The sequence below is a fragment of the Zalophus californianus genome, chromosome 11 (genome assembly GCF_009762305.2).
Source record: "Zalophus californianus isolate mZalCal1 chromosome 11, mZalCal1.pri.v2, whole genome shotgun sequence".
Lineage (NCBI taxonomy): Eukaryota > Metazoa > Chordata > Mammalia > Carnivora > Otariidae > Zalophus > Zalophus californianus.
In genome coordinates this window covers 104,762,446-104,789,735 of record NC_045605.1, presented here as the reverse complement: position 1 = coordinate 104,789,735, position 27,290 = coordinate 104,762,446, and the positions used below count along the sequence as shown (strand labels likewise).

General features: G+C 36.8%; 1 protein-coding gene across 1 annotated transcript; it reads right to left on the bottom strand.

Annotated features, from left to right (window-relative positions):
- Nucleotides 1-3,723: 3,723 nt before the first annotated feature.
- LOC113914914 (solute carrier family 22 member 10-like) lies at nucleotides 3,724-26,072 on the bottom strand. The gene is given in 12 exon segments (XM_027580535.2): nucleotides 3,724-3,785; nucleotides 3,788-3,813; nucleotides 4,904-5,107; nucleotides 5,794-5,902; nucleotides 8,081-8,295; nucleotides 10,136-10,251; nucleotides 11,498-11,621; nucleotides 13,046-13,214; nucleotides 13,316-13,348; nucleotides 13,351-13,469; nucleotides 24,306-24,409; nucleotides 25,671-26,072. Coding segments are annotated over 12 exon segments (1,683 nt in total).
- Between the last annotated feature and the right edge of the window lie 1,218 nt (nucleotides 26,073-27,290).

Sequence of the window (27,290 nt, the reverse complement as noted above, 5' to 3'; positions counted from 1 at the left end):
GGCTGGGTTCCAAAACTCCAAAATTTGGGGCCCGGGTGTGGCACCCCTCCAGGGCACCTGCCTTCTCCTTTGTCCCCTGAGAGGCAGTGCCACCTCTCCCAAATGCACTCCAAGAAGGGGAACTGTTTCTCCCCGAGCGACCCAAGGCATCCTCAGGAGCGCACTGTCACTCCCGTGTCTCCACTCTCCTCCCTCACTGGAGCATGGCTGGGTCTGCCAGGCAGGACCCTAGCAACTTCTAAAACTTCAGATTTTGAGCTTGCTGCTTCTAAAGACTTGTGGTAGTCAACCCCTCTCCTTTTCCCAGTCAATGGTTTTGGGGAAGAGTTTTTCTTGTCCAATCCCCTGCATGTGCGCGCTCTCTCTCTCTCTCCCCTCTTGCGCTCATCTCTCCATGATGAGGGCTCCCTCCCCTCCCCGGCACCCACAATTTTTTCCTCCCCCAAATCAACTCTCCAGAGCTCCTACCTTCTGATGTGGCCATTTTTCTCCCTCTAGCTGAGCAGTTTGTTCTCTCAGTCTTCATATCAATTTCTTGGGGTGTTCAGAATGATTTGATATTTATTTGGCTGTGTTTGAGGGATGAGGCAAGCATAGGATCCCCCTACTACTCTGCCATCTGAACTTGAAACCCAAACCTATATTCACCAGAGATATTGACTTGTATTTCTCTCTCTTTCTCTTTGTTTTGTTTTGTTTTGTGGTGCTTTATCTGGTTTTGGTATCAAGGTGATACTGGCTTCATAGAATGAATTTGGAAGTTTTCTTCCCTCTTCTATTTTTTGAAACAGTTTGAGAATGGTATTGTCTTCTTTAAATGTTTGGTAGAATTCACCTGTGAAGCCATCTGGTCCTGGACTTTTGTTTTTTGAGGAGTTTTTTGATTACTGATTCAATTTTATTGCTGGTAATCAGTCTGTTCAAATTTCCTATTTCTTCCTACTTTAGTTTTGGTAGATAATATGCTTCTAGGAATTTATTCATTTCTTCTAAGTTGTTGAATTTGTTGGCATATAGGTTTTTATAATATTCTGTTACAATTGTTTGTATTTCTGTGGTGTTGATTATTTCTCATCTTTCATTAGTGATTTTGTTTATTTGGGTCCTCTCTTTTTGATGAGTCTGGCTAGAGGTTTATCAATTTTGTTGATCTTTCAAACAATCAGCTCCTGGTTTCCTTGATCTGTTCTACTGTTTTTTTGGGGGGGAGTTAGTTTCTATGTCATTTATTTCTGCTCTGATCTTTATTATCTCTTTCCTTTTGCTGGGTTTGGGTTTTGTTTGTTCTTTTTCTAGCTCCTTTAGGTGTAAGGTTAGGTTTTCAATTTGAGGTTTTTCTTGCTCCTTGAGGTAGGCTTGTATTGCTATAAACCTCCCTATTAGAATCACTTTTGCTGCATCCCAAAGATTTTGGGCCACTGTGTTTTCACTTTTGTTCTCATGTAATTTTTTATTTATTCTTCAATTTCTTGGTCCACCCATTCATTGTTTAGTAGCATGTTATTTAACTTCCATGTATTTGTGCTCTTTTCAGATTTTTCTTGTGGTTTATTTCTAATTTCAGAGCATTGTGATCAGAAAAGATGCATGGTATGAGTTCAATTTTTTTGAATTTGTTGAAACTTGTTCCATATGCTTGAAAAAGAATGTGTATTCTGCTGTGTTAGGATGGAATGTTCTGAATATGTCTGTTAAAGCCACCTGGTCCAGTGTATCATTCAAAGCCACTGTTTCCTTGTTGATTTTCCATTTAGATGATCTATCCATCAATGTAAGTGGGGTATTAAAGTCCCCTACTGTTATTGTATTAGTATCAGTTATTTCCTTTATGTTTGTCATCACCTGTTTTATGTATTTGGATGCTCCCATATTGGGTGCATATTTACAATTTTTATATACTCTTGTTGGATTGTCCCCTTTATTATTATATAGTACCTTTCTTTTTCTCTTGTTACAGTCTTTGTTTTGAAGTCTATTTTGTCTGATATAAGTACTGTTACCCTGGCTTTCTTTTGGTGTCCATGTGAATGATAAATATTTCTCCATCCCCTCACTTTCAATCTGCAGGTGTCTTTCAGTCTGAAGTGAGTCTCTTGTAGGCAGCATATAGATGGATCACTTTTTTTATCCACTCTGTCACCCTATGTCTTTTGAGTGGAGCATTTAGTCCATTTACATTCAAAGTAATTATTGATATGTGTGTATTTATTGCCATTTTGTTACTTGTTTTGTGGTTGTTTCTATAGATTTTCTCTGATCCTTTCTTCTCTTGTTCTCTTTCATGGTTTGTTGGCTTTCTATAGTGATATACTTGAATTCCTTTCTCTTTATTCTTTGCATATCTATTACTGGTTTTCGAATGGTGATTATCATTAGGTTTGTATACAACATCTTCTGCATATAGCAGTCTATATTAAGTAGCTAGTTGCTTAAATTTGAACCCATTCTTTATTCCCCTCCCCCAACCCATGTTTTAAGTATGTCATGTCATATTTTACAACCTTTATTTTATAAATCTCTTGACTGATTTTTGCAGAAATACTTATTTTTACTGCTTTTGTGTTTTTTACTTTTCGTAATCTTACTTATGGTCTTTCCTTTCCACTCAGAGTCCCCTTTAATATTTCTTGCAGGGCTGGTTTAGTGGTCATGAACTCCTTTAGTTTTTGTTTGTCTGGGAAACTTTTTATCACTCCCTCTGATCTGATTGATAGCCTTGCTAGATACAGTAGTCTTGGCTGCAGATTTTTCCCTTTCAGTACTTTGAACATATCATGTCACTTTCTTCTGACCTGCCAAGGTTCTGCTGAAAAATCTACTGATAGCCTGATGGGGTTTCCCTTGTATGTAACTATCTTCTTTTTGCTTTGCTGCTTTAATTTTTTTTCTTTACTACTACTTTTTGCCATTTTAATTACTATGTGTGTTGGTGTGGACTTCCGGGGTTGAACTGGGGTGGGGTGGGTAGGAATTTCTGTGCCTCCTGGATCTGGATATCTGTTTCCTTCAGATTTGAGAAGTTTTCAGCTATTATTTTTTCAAATAAATTGTCTGCCTCCTTTTCTTTTTTTTCCATGTTTTTATTTAAATTCCAGTTAGTTAGCATACAGTGTGATATTAGTTTCAGGTGTACAATATAGTAATTCAACACTTACATACAACACCCAGTGCTCATCACAAGTGCCCTCCTTAATACCCATCACCCATGTAAACTTTTTTCTCTCTCTCAGCCAGCTACATCTTAATTCTGTGGTTTTCCTTTGTTTCTGAATCATCTTGTGTATTAATAATAATTTGCCAATAAATTTGAAACTTTTGACTACTTTCCAAAAAGATTAGTTTGTTCATAGAATTACATGTTCCCACAAATTATTTCTTTAGCTGCAAATTAATACAATAAATGCAAATGAGATTCATTTTCCAGTATATTTTCTTGATAGTTTGTAGATATAAAAGAAAATTCCTGTGTTTTATTTTTCTTTCATAGTTTTCTTTTCCTCACCAATCAGCTCATGAAAACACCTTAAACTTTTGTCACTTTTACAGAGGAATTTATTTCATTTACTTCATTTACTTTTCTTGAGAATTCTTTGCTGGAAAAACAAAACAGAAACAACCAACCAATAAATCAACCAATCAACAAACAAAAACAAATATTAAAAAAAGAAAAGATAAAAATAAGTTTGTGTGCTTTCCATGCACAAGCACAAATTGATCCTCCAACTATTGGCTTTTTATAATCCAATAAAATTCATGGCACATTGATATTAATGTTAGAAAAGTCCCTGCTGCCTGTGCAGATCTGAGAAATTCCTGCAGTAAGACCCAAGAAAGCAGTTTTAAAAGTTGCTACTCTCACTTGGTCTTTTCAGACCTCTGGCCAGTGACATCTTTGGAAAGTCAAGAAGTGGATTGACAATCTTAAGGGAACTCTCCATTTGTTTGGGTTGAATTGTGTTGCCCCCTCCCAAATTACTACATTGAAGTTTTAACTCTCAGTATCTCAGAATGTGAAATTATCACATTCAGATATAGTTGTTGAAGATATAATTAGTTAAAATGAGGTCATACTGGAGTAGGATGGGCCCCTAATCAATATGACTGGTATCACAAAAGAGAAAATTTCAACACAAAGGCATGCCTGGGAGAATGCCATGTGAAGATTGGAGTTATATTGCCACAAGCCAAAGATACACCAGAAGCTGGAAGAGAGGCCTGGAACAGACCTTTCCCTAAGGCCTTCAGAGGGAATGTGGCCCTGCTGACACTTAAGCTCAGACTCCCAGCCTCCAGAACTGTAAGGAAATAAATTTCTGCTGTTTAAGTCACTCAGTTTGTGGAACCTGATTATGGAAGCCCTAGGAAACTAATCTACCATTTTTTCTCATTTAAAATATTTTGCTAGTTTCTTATTTTCTCTATCCTCAATCTTTCCATCACTTGTAGCAGCAAAATTCTCTGAATACCAAGGCACCTAAACAAGATTTCTTTCTTTTATTATCTTTTCAAAAAAGTATTAACTTTGTGTGATCTTCCTAACATTATTCCTTTATTAGCCATGGCATTTCCTTCCCTATTCATATCCGAGTCTCCTGTGGATCTCAGAATCATGAAATACCATCATGAATGTGTGTGCCATCACAACAGAGTCGATTTTCATCTCTTCACCACTGAAACTACTGATGAGATCTGGGCAGAGGGGATTTCTGCAATCTAGATTGGAACTCACAGGGGATAGAAGTGACCCTGCCACTAATGAAAGGCAGTGGCCTGAGATGGAAGTATCCCAGGCAAAGCTGAAACTTCTCAGTGATCTGAAGGACTCATGTGGTGTTTTGCCTTTCTCACCCACAGACCTCAGGCACAGAGTTCCTCCCAGGAGATGGCTAGAAGATTTACTCACTTATTTTTCACATCATGGATGGTGTCAAGCAGAGGAAGATTCCTTGTTTCAGGTAGGAAAAGGACAACAAGACCAGCAATGATGGGAAAGACTCCATAGATGATCCAGGGCAAAGTGGAAAGATAGGCCATTAAAGTCATCAAGAGGGGAGCCAGTGTTGCCCCACACCTACTAGCCACTGTGTCTAGTCCTAAAGCTCTTGCCCTGAGGAGTAAACAACAATACATAATAATCTGGTAAAAATCTATGAATGTAACTTGAGATACATGATTTTGACTAGCTAAAAGATGGAAGATGCTAGAACACAATTATTAAGTACATGGGCTTTGATGACAAACACTTGTTTTTTAGATTTGCTCTATGATTTTCTAGCTGTCTTTGTCAGGCTCAAAGTATGTTAAGACTCATTTTCATAATTTTACACAAAATATTATTACACATTGCACCTACCCTGATGACTTGTCTGAAAGATTAATGAGATGATGCATTAAAGTATTGCTCAGCACAGTTCATGGCACAAAGTCAGCTTTCAATAAACTTTGGCTAAAATGTTGTTAGCGTATTATTACAGTTACAATTACAAATGATTGCTTTTATAATAAACAGGTCTCTTTTTGAGAGAAAGTGTGTGGGAGGGGATGGGCAGAGGGAGAGAGAGAGAGAGAGATTCTCAAACAGGCTCCATGCTCAGCATGAAGCCCTATGCGGGGCTCTATCTCATGACCTGAGATCATGACCTGAGCCAAAATCAAGAGTCAGACACTCAACCAACTGAGCCACCCAGGCACCCCTATAATAAATAGGCCTTATTGTGTTTATTCCTGCAACAAGTGCCAATTAGCTGAGAATGCCCTGTTTTATGCCCTGGCAGAACATTCAAAAACTCATACCTGAGGACTGTGGGGATGAGTTCAACGAGGTGGACAGAAAAACTTGTGACAGAAGCAGCAGAAAAGCTGATTCCCACACTTGCCAAAGACACACGCAGAGTCTGCATTTCTAGAGACAGAAAGACCAGTGAGACTAAGAAATTTGGGCTGAAGGAATCAGCATCCACCAAATTTAACCAGAAAAAAAAAAAACTTGTAGGTTATTGGTTTGTTTGAGGTATATTGTAGAAAATTCTATGTCAGAGAGCACAGAGTGGTTGATAAGCTGAGAAATGTAGAATTGTCAACATAGGTGCTAGAAAGCCCACAAAATTATCTGGGTTAATTGCAGCAAATCTCTGTGTATATCTGAGATTTTCTAAAGAAGGAGAGGAAGAGGTGAATCTGGCAGAAATTTGCTTTTACTGACTCTGTCCAGTATTATATCCTTATTGTAGAAGGTGGGACAGTCATGTGGACAATTACTGAGTCTAAGACTCAGCTCTAAACTTGACAACTTTAGAGTTGTCTAAACTTTAAAATTAAAGTGCAGAATTTAAAGTGACAAGTGATCCTGGTTTTCCTGGGAATTAGGGGGTTTTAGCAATGGGATTTTCATTGATAAAACCAGGAAAATCCCAGGTAAGCCTGGATGTGTCAGTCAACCTAGTATAGATATCGCATGGTCATGGGGTGGGTATGGCATGATAGAGTAGTAAAAAACCAGACTACTCTTTTAGTAGACAGGCTGAAGAGAAGCCATGTCTAGAAGAGTGTTAGACATAAGAAACCAAGAATGGAAACTTCTATTTGGGAAAAAAAATGTCAGAATTTGGGAACAATAAAGGAAAATTTCAGATAATTGATTTTCTGCCCAATATAAAAAGAAATCTAATTATAGATTAACATAACAATAAAAAATATTTAAAAATAAATAAAGAAATCTAATTATAGCTTTATAATATTGGAAAAGACTCTGTTGTAAGGGAGTAAGCCTGTATCATTAATGATATTCTAAGGAGTAAAGTCCACCAATCTATAATGCTGTAAGGTACATTCCTGCATTAGGACATACCTGAAGCTTAGTGTCCACTAAGGTTCTCCTGGTCATCACATACCATCATTCTATTAACTTACAAAGTCATCTAACTGGAATGGACTAGGCTTTTATTTTATTTTTTTATTGCGTTATGTTAGTCACAATACAGTACATCATTAGTTTTTGATGCAGTGTTCCATGATTCATTTTTTGTGTATAACACCCAGTGCTCCATGCAATACTAGGCTTTTAATCTGATTAATTCCTTTTTCCTATTGTATACTCCTTCACTACTTGAAAAAAGGGGGAAATTTACATTTTCTGGAAGTCAAGAAGGCTCCCATAAGCAAGAGCTATTGTGATGATGACCTAACACCACACTCACATGTGGATACAGAGCAATCAGGAAGTAGACAGTCATCAAAGCTGGTAATGAAGAGCCCAAGTAGAGCAAGTGATCACACTGTGTCCTCACATGAGATGTAATTGCAAAACCTAGGCCCTTCATGCTTGTTACTAAAACTGTGAAAGGCCAAAATGCAAGTGATCGATTTCTATCCTAAAGAAACTGTCAAGAATAAATGGCACCAGTTTCTAGATACTTCCAGGATGTGATGAAGAGAAATATATGTCTGAGCTGCCCCTTGTGGACCTTTGGCTCTTTTCCCAATAACTTATTTTTTCCATTTAGTTATTTAATCACTTTTACTGTCATACAAATACACATTCCCATGCAAAGTGGTGAAAAGTTAGTAATGACAATTGTATAATGACAGCTCTCTTCTATAAAGGGAGAACTTCATTCTGGACAGTTCTGTGATTGAGCCGACTCTTTGTGGTGTGTACATTATAGAGGAGCAGTGATTGGTTTCCCTCACTTTGTCTCTAGATTATTATACATTGTGGAACAGAGAGGCATAAAATTGGCAAGTTAGACCCTGGATTCTGCTTTGTGCTTAAATGAGATCATTAGAGTGAAAATACTGGAGTTATTATTGGAGTTATTATTACCTTAAATTTTTAGATAATTTAGACCAAAGAATAGAATGGACACTATTAGCCACATATTCTGAAAATATCACCAGAAAAACCAGTCCTAGAGTTAGCTTCTTAGCAGGATTTGCTTTAAACCCTCAGATTGGTTTGGGGGAATATTTAGCTCTTAATTGGCACTTCTCTTTACTCAGCCTCAAGCAAGTGTGACCAATACAATCCCTAAAGGATGGGGAAAAGACACCTCTTTCCCCCCAAAGTCCAGCCTTCTCTCACCTTGGGGCACAAAGGTGTTGACCAAAACAGAAAGTCCCACCAGGAACATGAAAAGTGTCTGGGTTGTTCGACGGCCCATATGATTCTGTACTAAAAGAGGAAGACATCGGACTATGGCAGTGAGAGCTCCAAAGACTACCTGGAACAGGAAAATATTGCTCCCAAAGTGCTGTAGATTGATCATGATGCCATAAAAGGGTATTGTGATTGCAAATCTGTAATGAACAAAGGAGGAAAGACACATGCCATAAGATTTAAAGCCTACATGCTGCAGTTGATGACTATATTGACCCAGACAGCTAGTGGTCAGTGTTAAAGAACAAAGGGCCAGTCTGATTTGTATAATACATTATTTTAAGGTATAATTTTAAAGTTAATATAAATAATTGCCTGGCAATATATAAAAACAATACTCCTTCTGTCGTTCTTTCATCTGAGTCCCCAAGTAAAGAGTTGGCAATGACTGGGAAATATAACCTGTCCCAATCACCAAACTGAATGATATAAAGAAGGATTAAAACCTGGGGGGAAGGATATCTTTTTTGAGGGTAGTCAGTATGCTGTGAGTCCTCCTTCTCTTTTCAACCCCAATACTGTGAAAAACTCTATTAGTTCTTGCTCAGCTTGATCAACCAGTGACTGAGCTGCAAAGAGACTACCCAAGTCCCCTTTATCTAGGGGCACCATGTCCTGAGGTGTGACACAGTTCTAGGGAATTTAAGGCCCATATATGATTTTCTAGGGCTAAGAGAAAATGTCAGAATTCAAGCAAATGTGCACCAACTGTACAATAGGAAATATAATCAGAGGTTCCCAATGGGGATCTTCAATTTACCCAGAAAGTATCTAAGGGAGAGGAGTCCACTTTAGTGATCTGCTATACCCAGAGAGAGCTACATTTAGACATTACAACCCAAGAAACCACCACAGATCACAGCAATTCTAACCAAGTAAGTCCTTTCTTGACAATTTTCTCTACTTTTCTTTCTACTCAAGTTGTCTAGGACTCAGAAACTTGAGCCTATGACCTAGTTGATAAGAGAAAAGTGAAAAATCACAATCCAGTGAAATGAAGACATAGTCTCCTAGGATATGTCTAGGAAGAGGTAAATAGTAAAATTCAATAGTTACTTTCTTAAGCTTGGCAGTGGGTATATATTGTTCTATATGCTTTTTTTTTTTTTTTGGTAAATCGTCAAAAATTCAGAATTAAATTTAAAATCCCCCCCAACCCTACCAAAGTAAGTACTTATACCCTTCAAAAGATAAAGTACAAGATTTTGTAGGGAATTCTAGTGCTAACACCCCAAATTGGAAACAAGTACAAGTTCAGCGATATTGAAGTACATTAAGAAATTGTAGGGTGTTCATCTCATGGATGAATCTTACATAAATAAGCTTGAGGAGAGGGTGCTGTCACAAAACCATTTTATTATTTATATCATGTGGAAGTCAAGACTAGGCAACACTTCTCAGTGGTGATGGGGAGCAGGACAGTTGGTAAGTTTAATGGGCATGCAAGCAGTGAGGAGGAAATGAGAGTGGAGCCAGTGTAATGGTGGTTCTCACTGTAGGGGATCTATGAAGGGAACTTCTGAGGAATTAGGATTTTCTTGATCCAGGTGCTGGTTACATTTGCACACACTGAAGTGTTTATTGAGCTGTATATATTCACAATCTATTCCTAACATATTAGTGTTAGTAAGATTTTATTGCATTGTATGTTAACTAAGTAGAATTTAAATAAAAATTTGAAAAAAAATTGGAAGAAAAAAATGAAGGAAACTAAATGCCAAGTCTGTACTGTGGTGGAAGTCCCAGCATCAATCTCCAGGGATGAGACTATGGAGTAATACGACACAATTAACTCCTCATCATATGGTGAGTCTTTTTATAACCTTTTGCCCATCTCCTAGTACAGCAGTATTCAGTCTGTTTTCCTCATCTTTTATATCCAAGTCAGCACGCCCACCCCCACAACACTGTTAGAACCTTTGAAATAAATAGATTCATGTTTCCCCTTTTTAAGGTTGTCATGCACTATGTGAAACCCACCTCACAAATAGCAGGAGACAGGTTCTCTTACGCAAGCTGGGGGTGCGGAACAAGTCGAACTCAGTAGCTTTGGTCTGTGCTGCCTCCAGCTCATCTTGCATGCTGGATCTCAAACTCTTAAACAGCAACAAACATGTTTCATTTGCCAACACAGTGCCAGGCATTATGGTGAACCCCAGCACCCAACAGGACAGGAGAGATATGCTCCCTTTCTTTCCAGCATAACTTATTATACATGAAATCACAGGTGTGAAAGGGATATAAAAAAAGATGTAGAAAGTTAAAGGAGACTCCAGGATATTAAACAGCAAAAATGATATTTTTTATTAGTTTCATAGGTAGAATTTAGTGATTCATCAGTTGCATAGAACACCCAGTGCTCATTACATCAAGTGCCCTCCTTAATGCCCTTCACCCAGTTATCCCTCCCCCCACCCACCCCCCCATCCAGCAACCCTCAGTTTGTTTCCTAGGGTTCAGCATCTCTTACAGTTTGTCCCCCTCTCAATTTTCATCTTATTTTAGTTTTCCTTCCCTTCCTCTATGTTCATCTGTTTTGTTTCTTAAATTCCACATATGAGTGAAATCATATGGTATTTGTCTTTCTCTGATGGACTTATTTCATTTAGCATAATACCCTCTAGTTCCATCCACATCCTTATAAATATCAAGATTTCAATAAAAACAGACACATAGATCAATGGAACAGAATAGAGAGCCCAGAAATGGACCCTCAACTCTATGGTCAAACTAATCTTTGACAAAGCAGGAAAGAATATCCAATGGAAAATAGACAGTCTTTTCAACAAATGGTGTTGGGAAAGTTGGACAGCCACATGCAGAAGAATGAAACTGGACCACTTTCTTATACCATACACAAAAATAAACTCAAAATGGATGAAAGACCTAAATGTGAGACAGGAATCCATCAAAATCCTAGAGGAGCATACAGGCAGCAACCTCTTGACCTCGGCAGCAAAAATGATATTAAGGAGGGCCTTTGTTGTGTTGAGCATAGGGTGTCATATGAATCCTGAAACCAACATTACACTATATGTTAAATAACCAGAATTCAAATAAAAATTTAGAAAAAGGAAAAGAAAATGAGGCCATGGAAAGGTGCAGGCCATGCACAAGAGTTATAGATTATAGATTCAGATCAGGAAGTAAACTAAAGGAAGCAGTGGTTGCACAGTGCTCAAAACAGCTTCTGTGTAAGGTGGCCATGAAAGGCTAGGGAACTGAACTCACCATCTTGGCTGCCTTTTTAGGAAGACAGTTTGTCTATCTCAATAAGAAGAAGGTGGAGTCAGCTTATGTCTTCCCTCTAACCCCAGTAACCACCTTCCATTTCCTGCTCACCTCCAAGGTCAGGGCATCTCCAGCATTCTGAATTCCATTTGTGTGTGCAACTTTTCTAAGTGCCTCCAAGCCCTCCTCTGGTTTATTGTTGACAATCAGCCATCGAGCAGATTCCACTATCTGCCTGATGGAAGGAGAGCACACAAGTGCAATCAACTCTCTCTTGCTTATTTGTCATATGATTATTGACTACAGATGCTTTTTGCCTTCCATCTAATATCCACCACTTGTTGGGTTAGGAATAGAAACTCAAGTTTTGTTTCACAAATACTAGGAAATATAAGCAAGACAAATCCATTGCAGTACATCTTCATGGTCAGGAACACAGACTTTGGAGGGAACTCACCTCTCTGCTTACTCAACAGATTTTCAAAGAAGGTATGAAGCTTAAGCTTGAGAGTTCCTCATGCAGAATTCCTTTCCAAAGCTTGTCATGGTTCTATCAAATTTGTGCTCATAATATATAGTCTTTTAAAAAAAGAAGTCCCGGGCACCTGTGGCTCAGTTGTTTAATCTCCTGCCTTTGGCTCAGGTCATGATCCCGGGTTCCTGGGATCAAGCCCTGCATCAGGCTCCTGCTCAATGGGGAGTCTGCTTCTCTCTCCCCTTCTCCCTCTGTGTGTGTGCTCTCTCTCTCTCTCTCTCTAGTTCTCACTCTCTCTCAAATAAATAAATAAATAAATAAAATCTTAAAAAAACAAAGAAGTCCCCCAGATTATGTAAGCTTAAAGCCCCAACAAAGATTAGAAGTACTCCTGCCACTACCAGCTATGTGGTAATTTACACATAAGTCAGTCACTTATTTACATCTGCTTCAATTTTCTCATCAATAAAATGGGAACAGTAGTACCATCTTCCTTGTAGCATATAATGACATAATGGGTGAGTCTGGCATGGATTACACTCTCCCTCTCTCTCTGAACTCATCTCATTGTATTAAATCTATAGTGTGTCTCCATGATGAAATAAACCTCACTCTCCTTTAGATGGTTTTAAGTACAGGGATGAAGTTATCCATAAATAAATGTTTGTTTAAATTATTTAAGGGAAAAGGGAGTGCTAAACACATGATGTCAATCATCCAATCTGCATGCCAATCTTTAGTACTGAAGAAACCATGCTGCTCTTTTATGAATAAATTTGCTGCCTTATTCCTTTTATCCAACTTCACCTACAAAAATGAAAATCTAAAAACTACCATAACCTGATTCATCACAAAACCAAAAAAGAATTAAAAGTATTTCTTTTTGAAATATTTGAGTCTATATTTTATATTAAGGAAATAATATTGGAATAAGTCTATGACTACTATACTGGGTAAGACTTAAAGCAAAACAAAACAAAAAATACCTAGGAATCCCACACAGAAAGGTCATTACTACTTCCTGTTCTGCTTATCAAACTACCACAGCCTGAACAGATGAGAAACATGAGTTTTAGGTCCAGACAATAAGAAAGGGTCCAGGAAATAAGAAAATCAATATATCCCATTCAGTCCTCATTTTCTTCCCAGGTTCCATAAGGCAAAAATGAGAAAGAAGGCCATACCTTGAGGAGAGAAAGAAGACAAGGAAAGGTACAGACACCACCAGCTGCAGAGTGCGCCACTCTCGAAAGGCAAATGCCAGTCCTCCCAATAGTATCTGTCCCATACTTAAGGCACAAGTTAACAGTGTTATTGCCATGACTTTAGATGGGGGCCTTATCCATTCTACGACTGAAAGAAAACCCAACTGGGATATTAATGTCAGATAAAGGTGAAATTTCAAGGTCAAAGTCAAGGCTTGGAAATGGAGAAGATCAAAATTGTTGACTTACTGAGCATAGCACCATTTGTCAGGATGACAATGAAGAACAACTGACAAGAAGCGTAAGTGAGCAGTAAATGAGGAAGGTGGGGGCAAAAGCTGAACTGGTCCCAAAGATGGTAAGCTGTAGGAGACACCACCTGAGAATCAACTTTCTCCCAAACCTAAGAAACAGAGAGTCAGATTAGATTATGGGAGCAATAAGAATTTGTGGGGGGAAAAAACAAAAAACAAAAACAAAACTTAAGAAAACCAAAAGCATACTCTGAAATTTAGAGAATATTTTAACAAGTGATTCTTTGTTAAGAATCATCCCAAACAAATGATCCCACATCATGATCATTATCATCATCCAAGAAATAAGATAGAAAACAAAAATATTAGACTGAAACAAAACCATGACAACAACCACAATTAATCAAATTAATTGCTAATAGTCCAAACACTCTATCAAATAATAGAGATTATCAGAATAGGTTAAAAAAAGAAACTATATGCTGTCATGAATCATACTTAAAATACTATATGTTGAAAGTAAACTGATAGAAAAAGATATACAATTCATATAGTAATAAGAACACTGCAGTCTTTATATTAATATCAAATAAAATAAATTTCAAAACAGAATACATTTCCAGAAATAATGCTGAAAATGTCAAATGTATATACACTTAAAAAATTACCAAAACACATGAAACAAATTTGACAAAATTAGATACACCAATTCACAATGATAGTTGGAAACAGTTTTGAATATGTTTATTGTGGTAAGAAATATACAATACAAAATTTGCCATTTTAATCATTTGGAGACAAACAATTCAGTGGTTAATTACCATCATCATGTTTCAAAATCATCACAAACAATTTCCATTTTCATCACCCCAGACAAAAACTCTATAACCATTAAGCAATAATTCCTCATTCTCCCCTTCCCTCTTATCCTTCTAATAATCTCTAATCTACCTTCTATCTCCATTAATTTGCCTAGTCTAGATATTTCATAGAAGGTGATTTATACATTTGTCCTTCTGTGCCTGTCTTATTTCGTTTAGCACAATGTTTTGAGGTTTATTTATGTTGTACGATGTGCCATTCTTTTTTTCTGGATAAATAATATTCCGTTGGGTATATATAATATATTTGTTTATCCATTAATCTGTTGATGGATACTTGGATTGTTTCACCTTTGGCTATTATAAATAATGCTGTCATGAACATCAATGTACAACTATCTGTCGAAGTCCCTGTTTTCAATTTTTTGTAGTGTGCACCTAGGAAGGGAATTGCTGGTTTGTATGGCAATTCTGTTCAGATTTTTGAAGAACTGCCAAACTGTTTTCCACAGTGGCTGCACCACTTTCTATTCTCACCATCAATGCACAAGTGTTTCAATTTCTCCACATAGGTATTCAAGTTCTTTGCTGATTTTTTATGATTTATCATCTGTTATTGAGATGTAGGAGTTCTTTATATATTCTGGATAGTAAGCCCTTTTCAGATATATGATTTGCAAATATTTTCATCCATTTGTAGGTTGTCTTTTAACTTCCTTGGTAATGATAAATGTTAATTTTTATGAAATCCAATCTACCTATTTTTCTTTTGTTGTTTGTGCTTTTGGAAGTCTAAGAATCATTGCCAAACACAAGGTTGTAACATTTACTTCTAGGCTTTCTTTTAAGAGCTTTACAGATCATTGACTCATTTTGAGTTAATTTTTGCATAAAGTATCAGGTAGTGATAAACCTCATTTTTTTCTTTTATCATTTTTTAAAATTTTATTTATTATGTTATGTTAGTCACTATACATTACATCATTAGTTTTTGATGTGTAGTGTTCCATGATTAATTGTTTGCGTATAACACCCAGTGCTCCATTCAATATGTGCCCTCCTTAATACCCATCACCAGGCTAACCCATCCCCCCTTCCCCCTCTCCTCTAAAACTTTCAGTTTGTTTCTCAGAGTCCATAGTCTCTCATGGTTCATCTCCCCTTCCAATTTCCCCCCCCTTCCTTTTTCCCTTCTTACTATCTTCTTTTTTTTTAACATATAATGTATTATTTGTTATATGTTTAACATATAATGTATTATATGTGTTATATGTTTAAACATATAATGTATTATGTATTATTTCAGAGGTGCAGGTCTGTGATTCATCAGTCTTACACAATTCCACAGTGCTCACCATAGCACATACCCTCCCCAATGTCTCTCACCCAGCCACCCCATCTCTCCCAGCCCCACCACTCCAGCAACCCTCAGTTTGCTTCCTGAGATTAAGAATTCCTCATTTCAGTGAGATCATATGATACTTGTCTTTCTCTGATTGACTTATTTCGCTTTAGCATAATACCTTCTAGTTCCATCCACGTTGTTGCAAATGGCAAGATTTCAGCGGTTTTTTTTTGATGGCGGCATAATATTTCCATTGTATATATATACCACATCTTCTTTATCCATTCATCTGTTGATGAACATCTTGGCTCTTTCCACATTACAGTAGTTTGGTTATTGTGGACATTGCTGCTATAAACATTGGGGTGCACGTAGGGTAAACCTCATTCTATTTTATGTGAAAGTTAGTTGTTCAACACCATTTGCTGAAGGGCCTGTTCTTTCCCACATTGAATGGTCTTGGCACCCTTGTTCAAAAGTCAGTTGGCTATAAATATGTGAGTTTACTTCTGGACTCTCGGGTTCTATTACATTGGTTTATATGTCTATCTTTATGCCAAAACCGTATTAATCATTTACTGTAGCTTGGTAGTAATTCTGAAACCAGGAAGCATAAGTCCCCCTGAATTTATTCTTCTTTTTCAACATTGTTTGACTATTTGGATGCCCTTGGAATCTCATCTGGATCTGAGGTTCAGCTTTTTTTTTTTTTTTTTTTTGAAGTAGCAGACACTTCTTGACTTTACAGACTGGTTTTGGCAGGTAAATATCTTCTCCTCCTGACTATGTAGACTGTTGGGACTGCCCTCCAAGATCATGGTTGGGAGAGGCTGGAGCTGGGTCATGTGGCTGCTGTGTGTTCCATGATCAGGCCCAGTCAGTGGGCCTTTTACTGGTGGTATGGGTTGGTGTGGTTCCTGCCAGGCCCCTGGAATGGCAAGACTGCTCTGAAACTTGGTGTGCCAGGGTCACAGGTCCACTTCAAGGTCCTCGGTAAGGTCTGAGATCAGTGTGTCTGTAATCAATGTCACCAATGAGCATGGTACTTCCTGGGTCCCTTGGTGGATGGGGCTGTGTCAGAGTCACAGAAAAGTTAGGTTGGAACTGGATCTGCAGGGGGCAGGTTCCTTTCAGGTCTACAGCTAAGACCACAATCAGTGGGCGTGGTACTAGAGTGCTTCTCAAGGCTACCCTTCTCAGTCTTAGTTCTACTGAGCTTTTGAAACCTCTGACCTGAATCCCAAGGTTCCCACAAAAGCATTTTTGTGTGTGAATGACTGCTAAATCATTGTTTCAATATGCGGATAGGCTGGGGACCTCCTATTCTGCCCTCTTGCTCACATCATTACCTTCTTTTTCCTCTTTTAATGTAGGTATTTATAGCTATAAATTTCCACTGAGCATTGTCTTCACTACATCCCATAAATTTTGTTATGTTGAATTTTTTATTTAATTGATCTTGGGTATTTTCTAATCCCCTTTGTGATTTCTTCTTTGACCCATTCGTTGTCTGTAAGTGTGCTGTTTAATTTCCATGAATTCGAGTTTTCCAGTTTTGCTTCTGCTATTGATTTCTAGTTTCACTCTACTGTAATCAGAGAAAAGGTTTTATATAATTTTGATCTTTTGAACCCTATTGATTCCTGGTTTTGAGCCTTATAATGCAGTCTGGTCTAAATAATGTTCCACATACGCTCAAAAAGCATGTATATTCTACTGTTTGTCAGATAGAGAGTTCAGCAAAATGTCTGTCAGCCATGTAGTCTTATGCTCAAGTCTCTATCTCCTTACTGTTCTTCTTTCTATATGTTTACTCCATTATTAAATCTGAGGCACTCGACTATGGAAACAGTATGGACGTGCCTCAAAAAGCTGAAAATAGGGTGCCTGGGTGGCTCAGTCGTTAAGCGTGTGCCTTCAGCTCAGGTCATGATCGCAGGGTCCTGGGATTGAGTCCCACATCGGGCTCCCTGCTCGGCAGGAAGCCTGCTTCTCCCTCTCCCACTCTCCCTGCTTGTGTTCCCTCTCTTGCTGTCTTTCTCTCTGTTAAAAAATAAATAAATAAATCTTTTTTTAAAAAGTTGAAAATAGAGCTACCCTATGACCCAGTAATTGCAGTATTGGGTATTTACCCCAAAGGTACAAATGTAGTGATCCGAAGGGGCACCTGCACCCCAATGTTTACAGCGGCAATGTCCACAATAACCAAACTATGGAAAAAGCCCAGATGTCCATCAATAGATGAATGGATAAAGAAGATGTGGTGTATATATACAATGGAAGATTACACAGCCATCAAAAAATGAAATCTCACCATTGGCAACGATGTAGGTGGAACTAGAGGGTATTATGCTAAGCAAAATAAGTCAATCAGAGAAGACAAGTATCATATGTTCTCACTGATATGAGGAATTTAAGAAGGCAGAGGATCATAGGGGAAGAGAGGAAGAAATGAAACAAGATAAAACCAGGGAGAGAGACAAACCATAAGAGACTTTTTTTTTTAAGACTTTATTTATTTATTTGACAGAGAGAGACACAGTGAGAGAGGGAACACAAGTAGGGGGAGTGGGAAAAGGAGAAGCAGGCTTCCCGTGGAACAGGGATCTTGATGCAAGGCTCAATCCCAGGGCCCTGGGATCATGACCTGAGCTGAAGGCAGATGCTTAACGACTGAGTTACCCAGGCCCCCGTAAGGGACTCTTAATTTCAGGAAACAAACTGAAGGTTGCTGGAGGGGGGGTGGTGGGAGGATGGGGTGACTGGGTGATGGACACTGGGGAGGGGCGTGTTATGGTGAGTGCTGTGTGTTGGGTAAGACTGATGAATCACAGACCTGTACCCTGAAACAAATAATACATTATATGTTAATAATAAAAATTTAAAAAAAACAGGAAGAATGATAAGAATAGAAGAGAGAAAATAAAGACTTCCAAGATTAGAAATGAAAGAGGAAATATTACTAAAAATTTGTAAAGTATAAGAAAATTATATTTAACACCAATAAACCTCATGAATACAATTAATCTCAACAAAAGATTCGCAAACTAATCCACATCTTTATTTATCCAAACTTTGTTAATTTTTGGCAAAGGTATGAAGGCAAGTACCTGGAAAGAAAAAAAGTTTCAACACAGGATGCGGGGAAAAACTGAGTATCTGAATGAAAGAAAAACAAACAAACAATCCCTCAACCTTCTACCTGACATCATACACAAATAAAAGCTGAAGTATAAGAAATAAAATATAGAAAAATATTATGTAACCCTGTGATAAACAGATTTTTTAAAAAATAAAAAATAACAATAAAAAAGGACAAAAACAAAAAAAATGACTAGAATAAAAGGAAAAAAATAGACTAGACTATATTATAACTAAATACATCTGCTCTTCCAAATAAATCATTTAAAGACAAGAAAAAAAACTATAAGCCAGACTGAGGAAAAAATATTTCCCTAAATATCTCTGACGGACTTTAACAGAATATATTGATAACTTCTACAGATCAATAAAAAGATAATACAAAAATGCAAAACACTTATGACTTCACAAAGTAAGATAAAATAATAACCAACAAGCACATTTAAAAAAGATTGCCATTGCTAGATATCAGAAAGTAGCAAATTCAAACTATGAAATACCACTTCACAGCCACTAGTATTGATAAATACTGAAATCTCATTACCAAATATTCCTGAAGAAACAGAACAACTAAAATCTCATAATTTTTCAGTGTAACTTACAAATGCAGCAACCACTTTGGAAATCAGGTATTTTTATAAAGTTAAAAATAGACCTGTAATGCAACAATTCTGCTCTTAGACAGTTATCCAAGAAAAATGAAAACTTATGTCCTGAAAGAGAATGCTTTTAGCTGAAGTTCAGAAGTTAAAAAAAAAAAAAAAAGAACTACAGCTAAATGCAACCAAATGTGGGAATGCCAATTTTTGAGTTCAGCTGGGGAAGTCAAACACAAAAAAAAATACTCAGTTTTATGAAGTTTTAGAACAGATAAAATTCTATGCTCATATAAATCAGCATAGGTTCTGAGGGATGCAAATTGCCTGAAAAGTGTTCAAGAGTTCCATCTGGGTTGATAGAAATTTCCATATTTCCATCATGGTTGGTGAGCTGGTAGTTACACTTGTTTATGCCTTTGTCAAAACTCATCAAACAACACGCTTAAAATGCATTCATTTTAAATTCTACATAATTTGCAATAAGTAAACAAATAATGGACAAACAATAAAAATAAACAAAGTAAAAAAAATTGAGGCATTGAAGTTTTCAACTATTACTAGAGAATTAGTTTGCTCTTCAATTGTGCCAATGATTGTTATATATATTGGGGGACTTTCTTCTTTGATGCATATATGGTTATAATTGTTACAGCTTCTTGATGAACTGACCCTTGTATCAATATATAATGTCCTTGTCTCTTGTAACAATTTTTGGCTTAGTCTATTTTGTCTATTATTATAACCAACCCAGCTCTTTTTTAATGACAATTTTTTAAGGAATACCTCTTTGCATCCTTTCACTTTGAATCTATTTGTGTCTATAGATCTAAACTGAGTCTCTTGTACACAGCATATGGTTGCACCATGTTTTATTATGGCTGGATCATGTTTTGTTTATCCATTGTGCTAATCTCTGCCTTTTGTTAGGAAGATTTTATCTATTTTATCTAGTTCAATAAGGAACTACTTCTGCCATTTTGCTGTTTTCTGTATGTCTCACACCTTTTTCATCATTCATTTCTTCCACTACTGCCTTCATTTATGTTTACTTGATTTTTTGTTATGAACCATTTTGAGTCTCTTCTTGTTTCCTTTTGTGCGTATTATGAGATATTTCTTTGTGGTTACCATGGTGATGACATTTAACATCCAAAATTTAAAACAATATAGTTTGAATTTAATGCCAACTTCAATAGCATGTAAATTTCTAAATGATTTTTGACACGCATAAAATATATAAGGCTAAAGAAACTACACATATGTCCTGTAATCTAGTTGATAAAAGTTGTTTCCCAAGGAGGTTACAGGTTAACAATTCTGATGCTGGTGCATGTATATACTGGAATTGAACAAATGACTATGTGGATGGTGGTTGGTAGAACACAAGTTTTTCACTTTTGGAGAGGGAATTCACAGAGAAGCAAAAGAAGGAGGCTAGAATGGTCATTATAGTAACAGATTAGAGTGGGGATGTTAGTATGAACTCATGTGTATCTTAATATACATGCAGATGGTTACACATAGAAATATTTATACACATGTTTATATACATGGGTTAGAATACACACATGCAGTTCCTTGTTCTGTCAGCTAAGAGGACTTAGAAACAATGGCACTCCAGATCAAAGACCAGACTTAGTGCTTATATATTATTTAATTTTTTGCTTTTCTGTTTTGACATACAAAACCTGTACATAATTAATGTTTACAACTTGAGTTTGGAATTAAGTATACACCTGTGAAATCATCACGACAAACTATGCCATACATATTAACTGCAAAAGGTTTCTCTCACCTTCTTATATTTTATTTTTTATAAGAACACTTAACAAAAACATAGATGAGAGGAAGTAAAAGGGTAGTGTTTGTATGTGAATGAACTTAAGGTTCATTTATTTATTTCATTCATTCATTTTATACCTATAAAATAAACTATTATATCTATATTTTTTGTAAGCCTCATAGTAGCCACAAACAAAAAGCTACATTAGATTCACAAAGTATAAAGAGAAGGGAATCAAAGTATACCACTAAGAAAAATGATCCTTCACAAAAGAAGACAGCAAAAGAGGAAGAAAGGAGTAAGGGACATAAAAAAACAGCCAGACTGAGGGTTCTCGGGGGGGGGGGGGGGAGGATGGGTTAGCCTGGTGATGGGTATTAAAGAGGGCATGTTCTGCGTGGAGCACTGGGTATTATGCACAAACAATGAATCATGGAACACTATATTAAAAACTAATGATGTAATGTATGGTGATTAACATAACAATAAAAAAATTTTAAAAACAGCCAGGAAATAATTAATTAATAACATGGAATTATTGAGCCTTACCTATCAATAATTATTCTAAATACAAATGGATTGAATTATCCAATTAAAAAAAAACAAGAGACAAAGAAGGTTATTATATAATTATAAAGAGCTTAATTCATCAACAAGATATATCAGTCATAAGTAAATATGCACCTAACATAAGAGTACTTAAATATATTAGCAAATACTAACAGATCTGAAGGTAGAAACAGACAAAAACACAAAAATAGTAGCTCCATTTTCAACAATAAATAAATCATCCAGACTGCAAATCAATAAGGGAACATTGGATTTGAACTGTACTTTAGAAAAAATGACCATAATAAATACACATAGAACATTCACCCAACAACAGCAGAATACACATTTTCCTCAAGTGCACATGGAACATTCTCCAAGACAGATTATATGTTAGGTCAAGAAAATGTCTTAGCAAATTTAAGAAGATTGAAATTATATCAAGTGTCTTTTGCAACCACAATGGGATGAAACTAGAAATACAGAAGAAAAGTTGGAAAATTCACAAATGTGTGGAAATTAAACAACTGGAGAACTAGAAGAAGAAATCAAAAGAGAAATAAATAAAATCTTGAAGCAAATAAAATGGTAACACAACACACCAAACCTATGAAATAAATAAAAACAAATAAAATAAAATAAATAAATAAAAGCTATATATGGCAAGCCCATAGCTAACATTATACTCAATGGTAAAGGGTTGAAAGATTCTCCTCTAAATTCAGGAATAGACAAGGGTGCCCACTTGCACCCCTCCTATTCATAATAGCACTGGCAGTCCTAACCAGAGCAATTAGGCAAGAAAAAATAATAAAAGACATCAGATCAGAAATGAAGAATTAAATTGTCTCTGTTTGCAGGTGATATGATCTTATATAGTGAAAATCCTAAATGCTCAACCAAAAAATTGTTAAAGCTAATCTAAAAATTCAGTAATATGGTCAACTACTATTTGATAAAGGAACCAATAACACAAAATGGGGACAAGATAGTCTCTTCAATAATGGTACTGGGTAAACTGGATAATTACATGTAGAAATGTAATTTGACTTCTATCAATACCACTTACAAAAATTAACTTAAAATGGATTCGACCCCTATCTATACCACTAACAAAAATTAACTCAAAATGGGTTAAAGACTTAAACATTAGACCTGAAACCATAAAACTCCTAGGAAACAAACAAACAAACAAACAAAAAAACAGAGAAAAATTCCTTGACATTGGTCTTGACAACAAATTTTTGGTTATAATAAACATTTAAACTGTTGTAAGGTTATATTGCATTGCAGTTTTGATTTCCATTTCCCTGATGGTCAGTAATATTAAGCACCTTTTCATATACTTGTTACTTATTTCCATGTCTTCTTTGGAGAAATATCTGTTGAGTTCCTTTGCCCATTTTTTAATCAAGTTATTTGTTTTGTTTTTGTTTTTGCTCTTGATTATAGTGGTTTCCTTTATATTCTGGATATTAACACTTTATCAAATATATGGATTGCAAATATTTTTCCCATTCTGTAGATTTTCTTTTTATTTTATTGATTGTTTCCACTGTTGTTCAGAAGCTTTTTAGTTTGATGTAATCTCACTTGTCTATTTTTGCCTTCATTGCCTGTGCTTTTGGTGCCAAGACCATTGTTCAGAAGCTTTTTACCTATGTTTAATTCAAAATCTGCGGCTTAGCTGTAAGGCTCAGTCTTCTTCACCAAATTTTCTACTCTCCTATCCTGCCATATCCACTTCCTCCCCCCCACCACACACACATACATCTGCTACCCTATGCTCATATAAACTCATTAATCAGCATTTTATGATGAATTACCAAAAAAAGACTCAGTCAAAAGATTGGTCAATATCAACACTTTGACCCTGTAATCTTTTATGAATTACATTTAGGGTGATATACTCAGAGTTCTCAATTTTCAGCTGAAAGATTAAAGTAAGTTTTCCTAATAGCTGATAAGGGATACTGTAAGTCTCCCATTTCCTCTATGGGAGACCTGAGTGTGTGCCTGCCACGGTTTGCTGCCACTTCATGATGGGCATTGCCAGGCACAGGATACCCCAAATTTCTCACTACACAAATCATGACACCCAAGGTCTTTAGACTAATGACTTCATACGGTTGCAAAAATTTACCTCTAAAAAGCCTCACTTCCCCCCCTTTCTTTTTTACAAAATCAAACAGCCAGATTTAGCCACACTTATTTCTTAATATAAATTCAATACCACCTTATTATGTTTTATACAAATGTCTACTAATTACAGTGACGCAACCATGGTATGATGATCAGTCTGAAAATTTACAAGCACTGGGTCCAGTAGGGACTTAACACAGAAGCCTTGGTGAAGGCTTTCAATGTTATTCTTCATATCTGAGTCTTTAAACAAGCTGAACCCCCGTCTTGGAGTACCTTTCTCTCCCTGCCCATAGGTAACTCCTTCTCATCTTTCTAAATGAAGTATTATGGTACCTCCTGATAAATACTGTTCTGAAATGCCCACGGGTTTTATGGAGATGTCATTTCTATGTCCTGTACAAAAATATTTGTGGCAACAAAATGGCATTTATCATACAGACTCTAATTCTCCACTTCCTTCTCTAGCTCCATGGGAACCAAGACCACCCACAACAGTATAAATTGCATATTGGAACCCAATAAACACTTCTTTATGAAAGAGTTAATCATAAGCTGATGAAAACACCATAGAATAAGGGCAGTGGTGATCGGGAGACACTCACCTGTCTGAAAGATGACCACCTATGAGGCCTCCCACCAGCATTCCAGCCATGAATAAGAATTGAACAATTGATTTCTGTAGCTGAAAATTACATACTAGGTCCCACTGGAAGAGAAGGAAATCAGCACAGAGGAGTTTCACAGCAGCTTACAATCCCTCAGTGTTTACCAGCTGCAACAGCAGTCAGTGGACACACTGTCCAGCCTCCCTTCCCTACATTTACTTACCTATATCACCCAAGTCTCAATTTAAGCATGACTTTCTCTAGAAATCCTCAATTAATTCTTCTAGGTTATATTAGGGCCAATCTTTATATTCGCTTAGTACTCCATACCTCCGTGGTTCTCAATCTTTGCCACACATAAAAACACTGAGGAGATTGTCTAAAATACTGATGCCTACATTTCCTACCTTGAGTGTAACACTCTGACCTTCTTCTCTGAGAAGTAGCCAGGGCATGGAAAATTTTATTTTTAATTAATACGGGTACTTCCAATTTGCAACTAGGCTGAGAACAAGTGACCAAAAATAACTTTTCACACATTATATCAAGTACTTACTTGTCTAATCATTAGTATTCACACTGTTTAGTGGAATTCATGTCTAGTTGGTTGATTTCACTGGCCTCAAATTCAACGTAAGTGCTTGGCAGTTAAGAAGGCAAATACCATATGCTCTCACTCAAATGTGGAATTTAAGAAACAAAACAGATGAACATATGGGAAAGGGGAAAAGAAAAAAATGAGAGAGGGAAACAAGCTGTAAGTGACACTTAACTATAGAGAACAAACTGAGGGTTGATGGAAGGAGGTGGGTGGGAGGCAGGCTAGAAGGATGATGGGTATTAAGGAGGGCACTAGTTGTAATGAAAACTGGGTGATGTATGTAAGTGACAAATCACTGAATTCTATTCCAGAAACCAATATTACACTATATGTTAACTAGCTAAAATTTAAATGAAAAAAAAAAGATAAAGCAAATCACTATTTGCTGAAAGAATGAAAGAGAGCTGACTACAGTATCTACACAATAACTAAAGACTTGAACCATGTTTATTCTGTTATTCTAAACACCTAGGGCACCTGGGCGGCTCAGTCAGTTAAGTGTCTGCCTTTGGCTCAAGTCATGACTCAGGAGTCCTGAGATCTAGCCCCACTTCTAGCCCCAGTACTCAGGGGGAACCTGCTTTCCCCTCCCTCTGCTGCTCCCACTGCTTGTGCTTGCTTTCTCTCTTACTCTCTCTCTCTCTCGCTGTCAAATAAATAAATACAATCTTAAAAGAAAAGAAAAGAAATTGTATGAATAAATAAACAAATAAATAAACACCCAGACTGTATATTCATAAGAGATAAATGGAGCCGCTTACCTCAGTCACAATGGTGGAGAGGAAGGAGCTTTGGTCATACACCCAGCCATCCAGACAAGTCTCTTTGTCTGGCTCAGTCATGTTGGTGAAGGTTCCATTCAGATGAAGAAGCTGCCACTGGGGATGGATAAAGCGGTGACATTTCTCCAGCCTCAAGTCTGAGTCCAGTGGGATGGAGATTCTCAGGAGGGCATCAGGGCTAAGGATCCCAGTATCATTATCAGAAACTGTGTCATTGTCAAGGATGTGCACCCAGCAGCGATGACCAGGAATGGCTGCAGTGAAGTTCTCCAACAATATTTGACATATTACCATCATCAAAGAGGGAAGAATTAAAACCATCTGAAGGATCTGGAATTTCCCCAGGCCACCAACTTGATCCAGGAGCTCCTGAAAGGCCATTGAGTGTGAACACAGGTTGTCCTCAAGGGGAGACTTTATGGAGAGAAGTCCAAAGGGAGAAAATAGTTTCCTTTCATTAATTCACACTAAGTCAGTGCCAGTTTCTTATCAATCATTCCTACAACAGAGCAGTGGAAGCAGTATCTCCAGTCCTTCTGGAATCAGGAGATGTTAATTTTTTAATAAAGTCAAGAGAAATTTACTTACCTGAGACACTTCTATCTGTTGACAAAGAAATCTGTTTAAAATTTTAATCTCTGAATGTGTTTGCCCTCAGTGATCTTCTGAGTGAGCATTGGACTTTGGCCTGTACACAACTCTCCAAATAAACTAAAATAAGCTTGCCATGCAATCTTCAGTCATTTCCAGAATATGGAGTTTGAGAGGCAAAAAGTGAATGGCTGTGTGATTTTTCTGTGGAAAGAATAAAAAGCAAGTGTTTTTCTTGCTTGGTACTGAATTTAAATTAAAATAGTTAAGATATACTATCCTTTGTTTTTAATTAGAACAAAGTGGAATATGGTACAATTACTATTGAAAAGTGACTGATATTGCACTTCTGTTTAAATCACACCAGGAACTCATGGTAATTTTAGATTCCTTGCAATGTAGATACAGGAGGAAGGACATGTTAAGTCCATGCAAGGGTTTTTTTCCTCAGGTTTATTTATTCACTTACATAATATATTTGAGGATCTTTTCTGTGCTCGTTTTTAGAATCCTCAATTGGTGATTTCATCATTATGAATGAGGCTTCTTTATCTCTGATAGTGTTCCTGGCCTGCAAGCATGTGTTTTCTCACACTAATATAGCCATTCCAAGTTTCTTATACCTACAGTTTGTATGGTATAAACTTCTAATCCTTTAGGTATTTTTTTTAAAATTTTTTTATTGTTATGTTAATCACTATATTACATCATCAGTTTTTGGTGCAGTGTTCCATGATTCATTGTTTGTTCATAACACCCAGTGCTCCATGCAGAACGTGCCCTCCTCAATACCCATCACCAGGCTAACCCACCCCCACCCCCCTCCCCTCTAGAACCCTCAGTTTGTTTCTCAGAGTCCATCATCTCTCATGGTTCGTCTCCCCCTCTGACATACTCCCCTTTTCTTCCTCTCCTGTTATCTTCTTTTTCTTTTTTCTTAAAATATGTTGCATTATTTGTTTCAGAAGTACAGATCTGTGATTCAACAGTCTTGCACAATTCACAGCG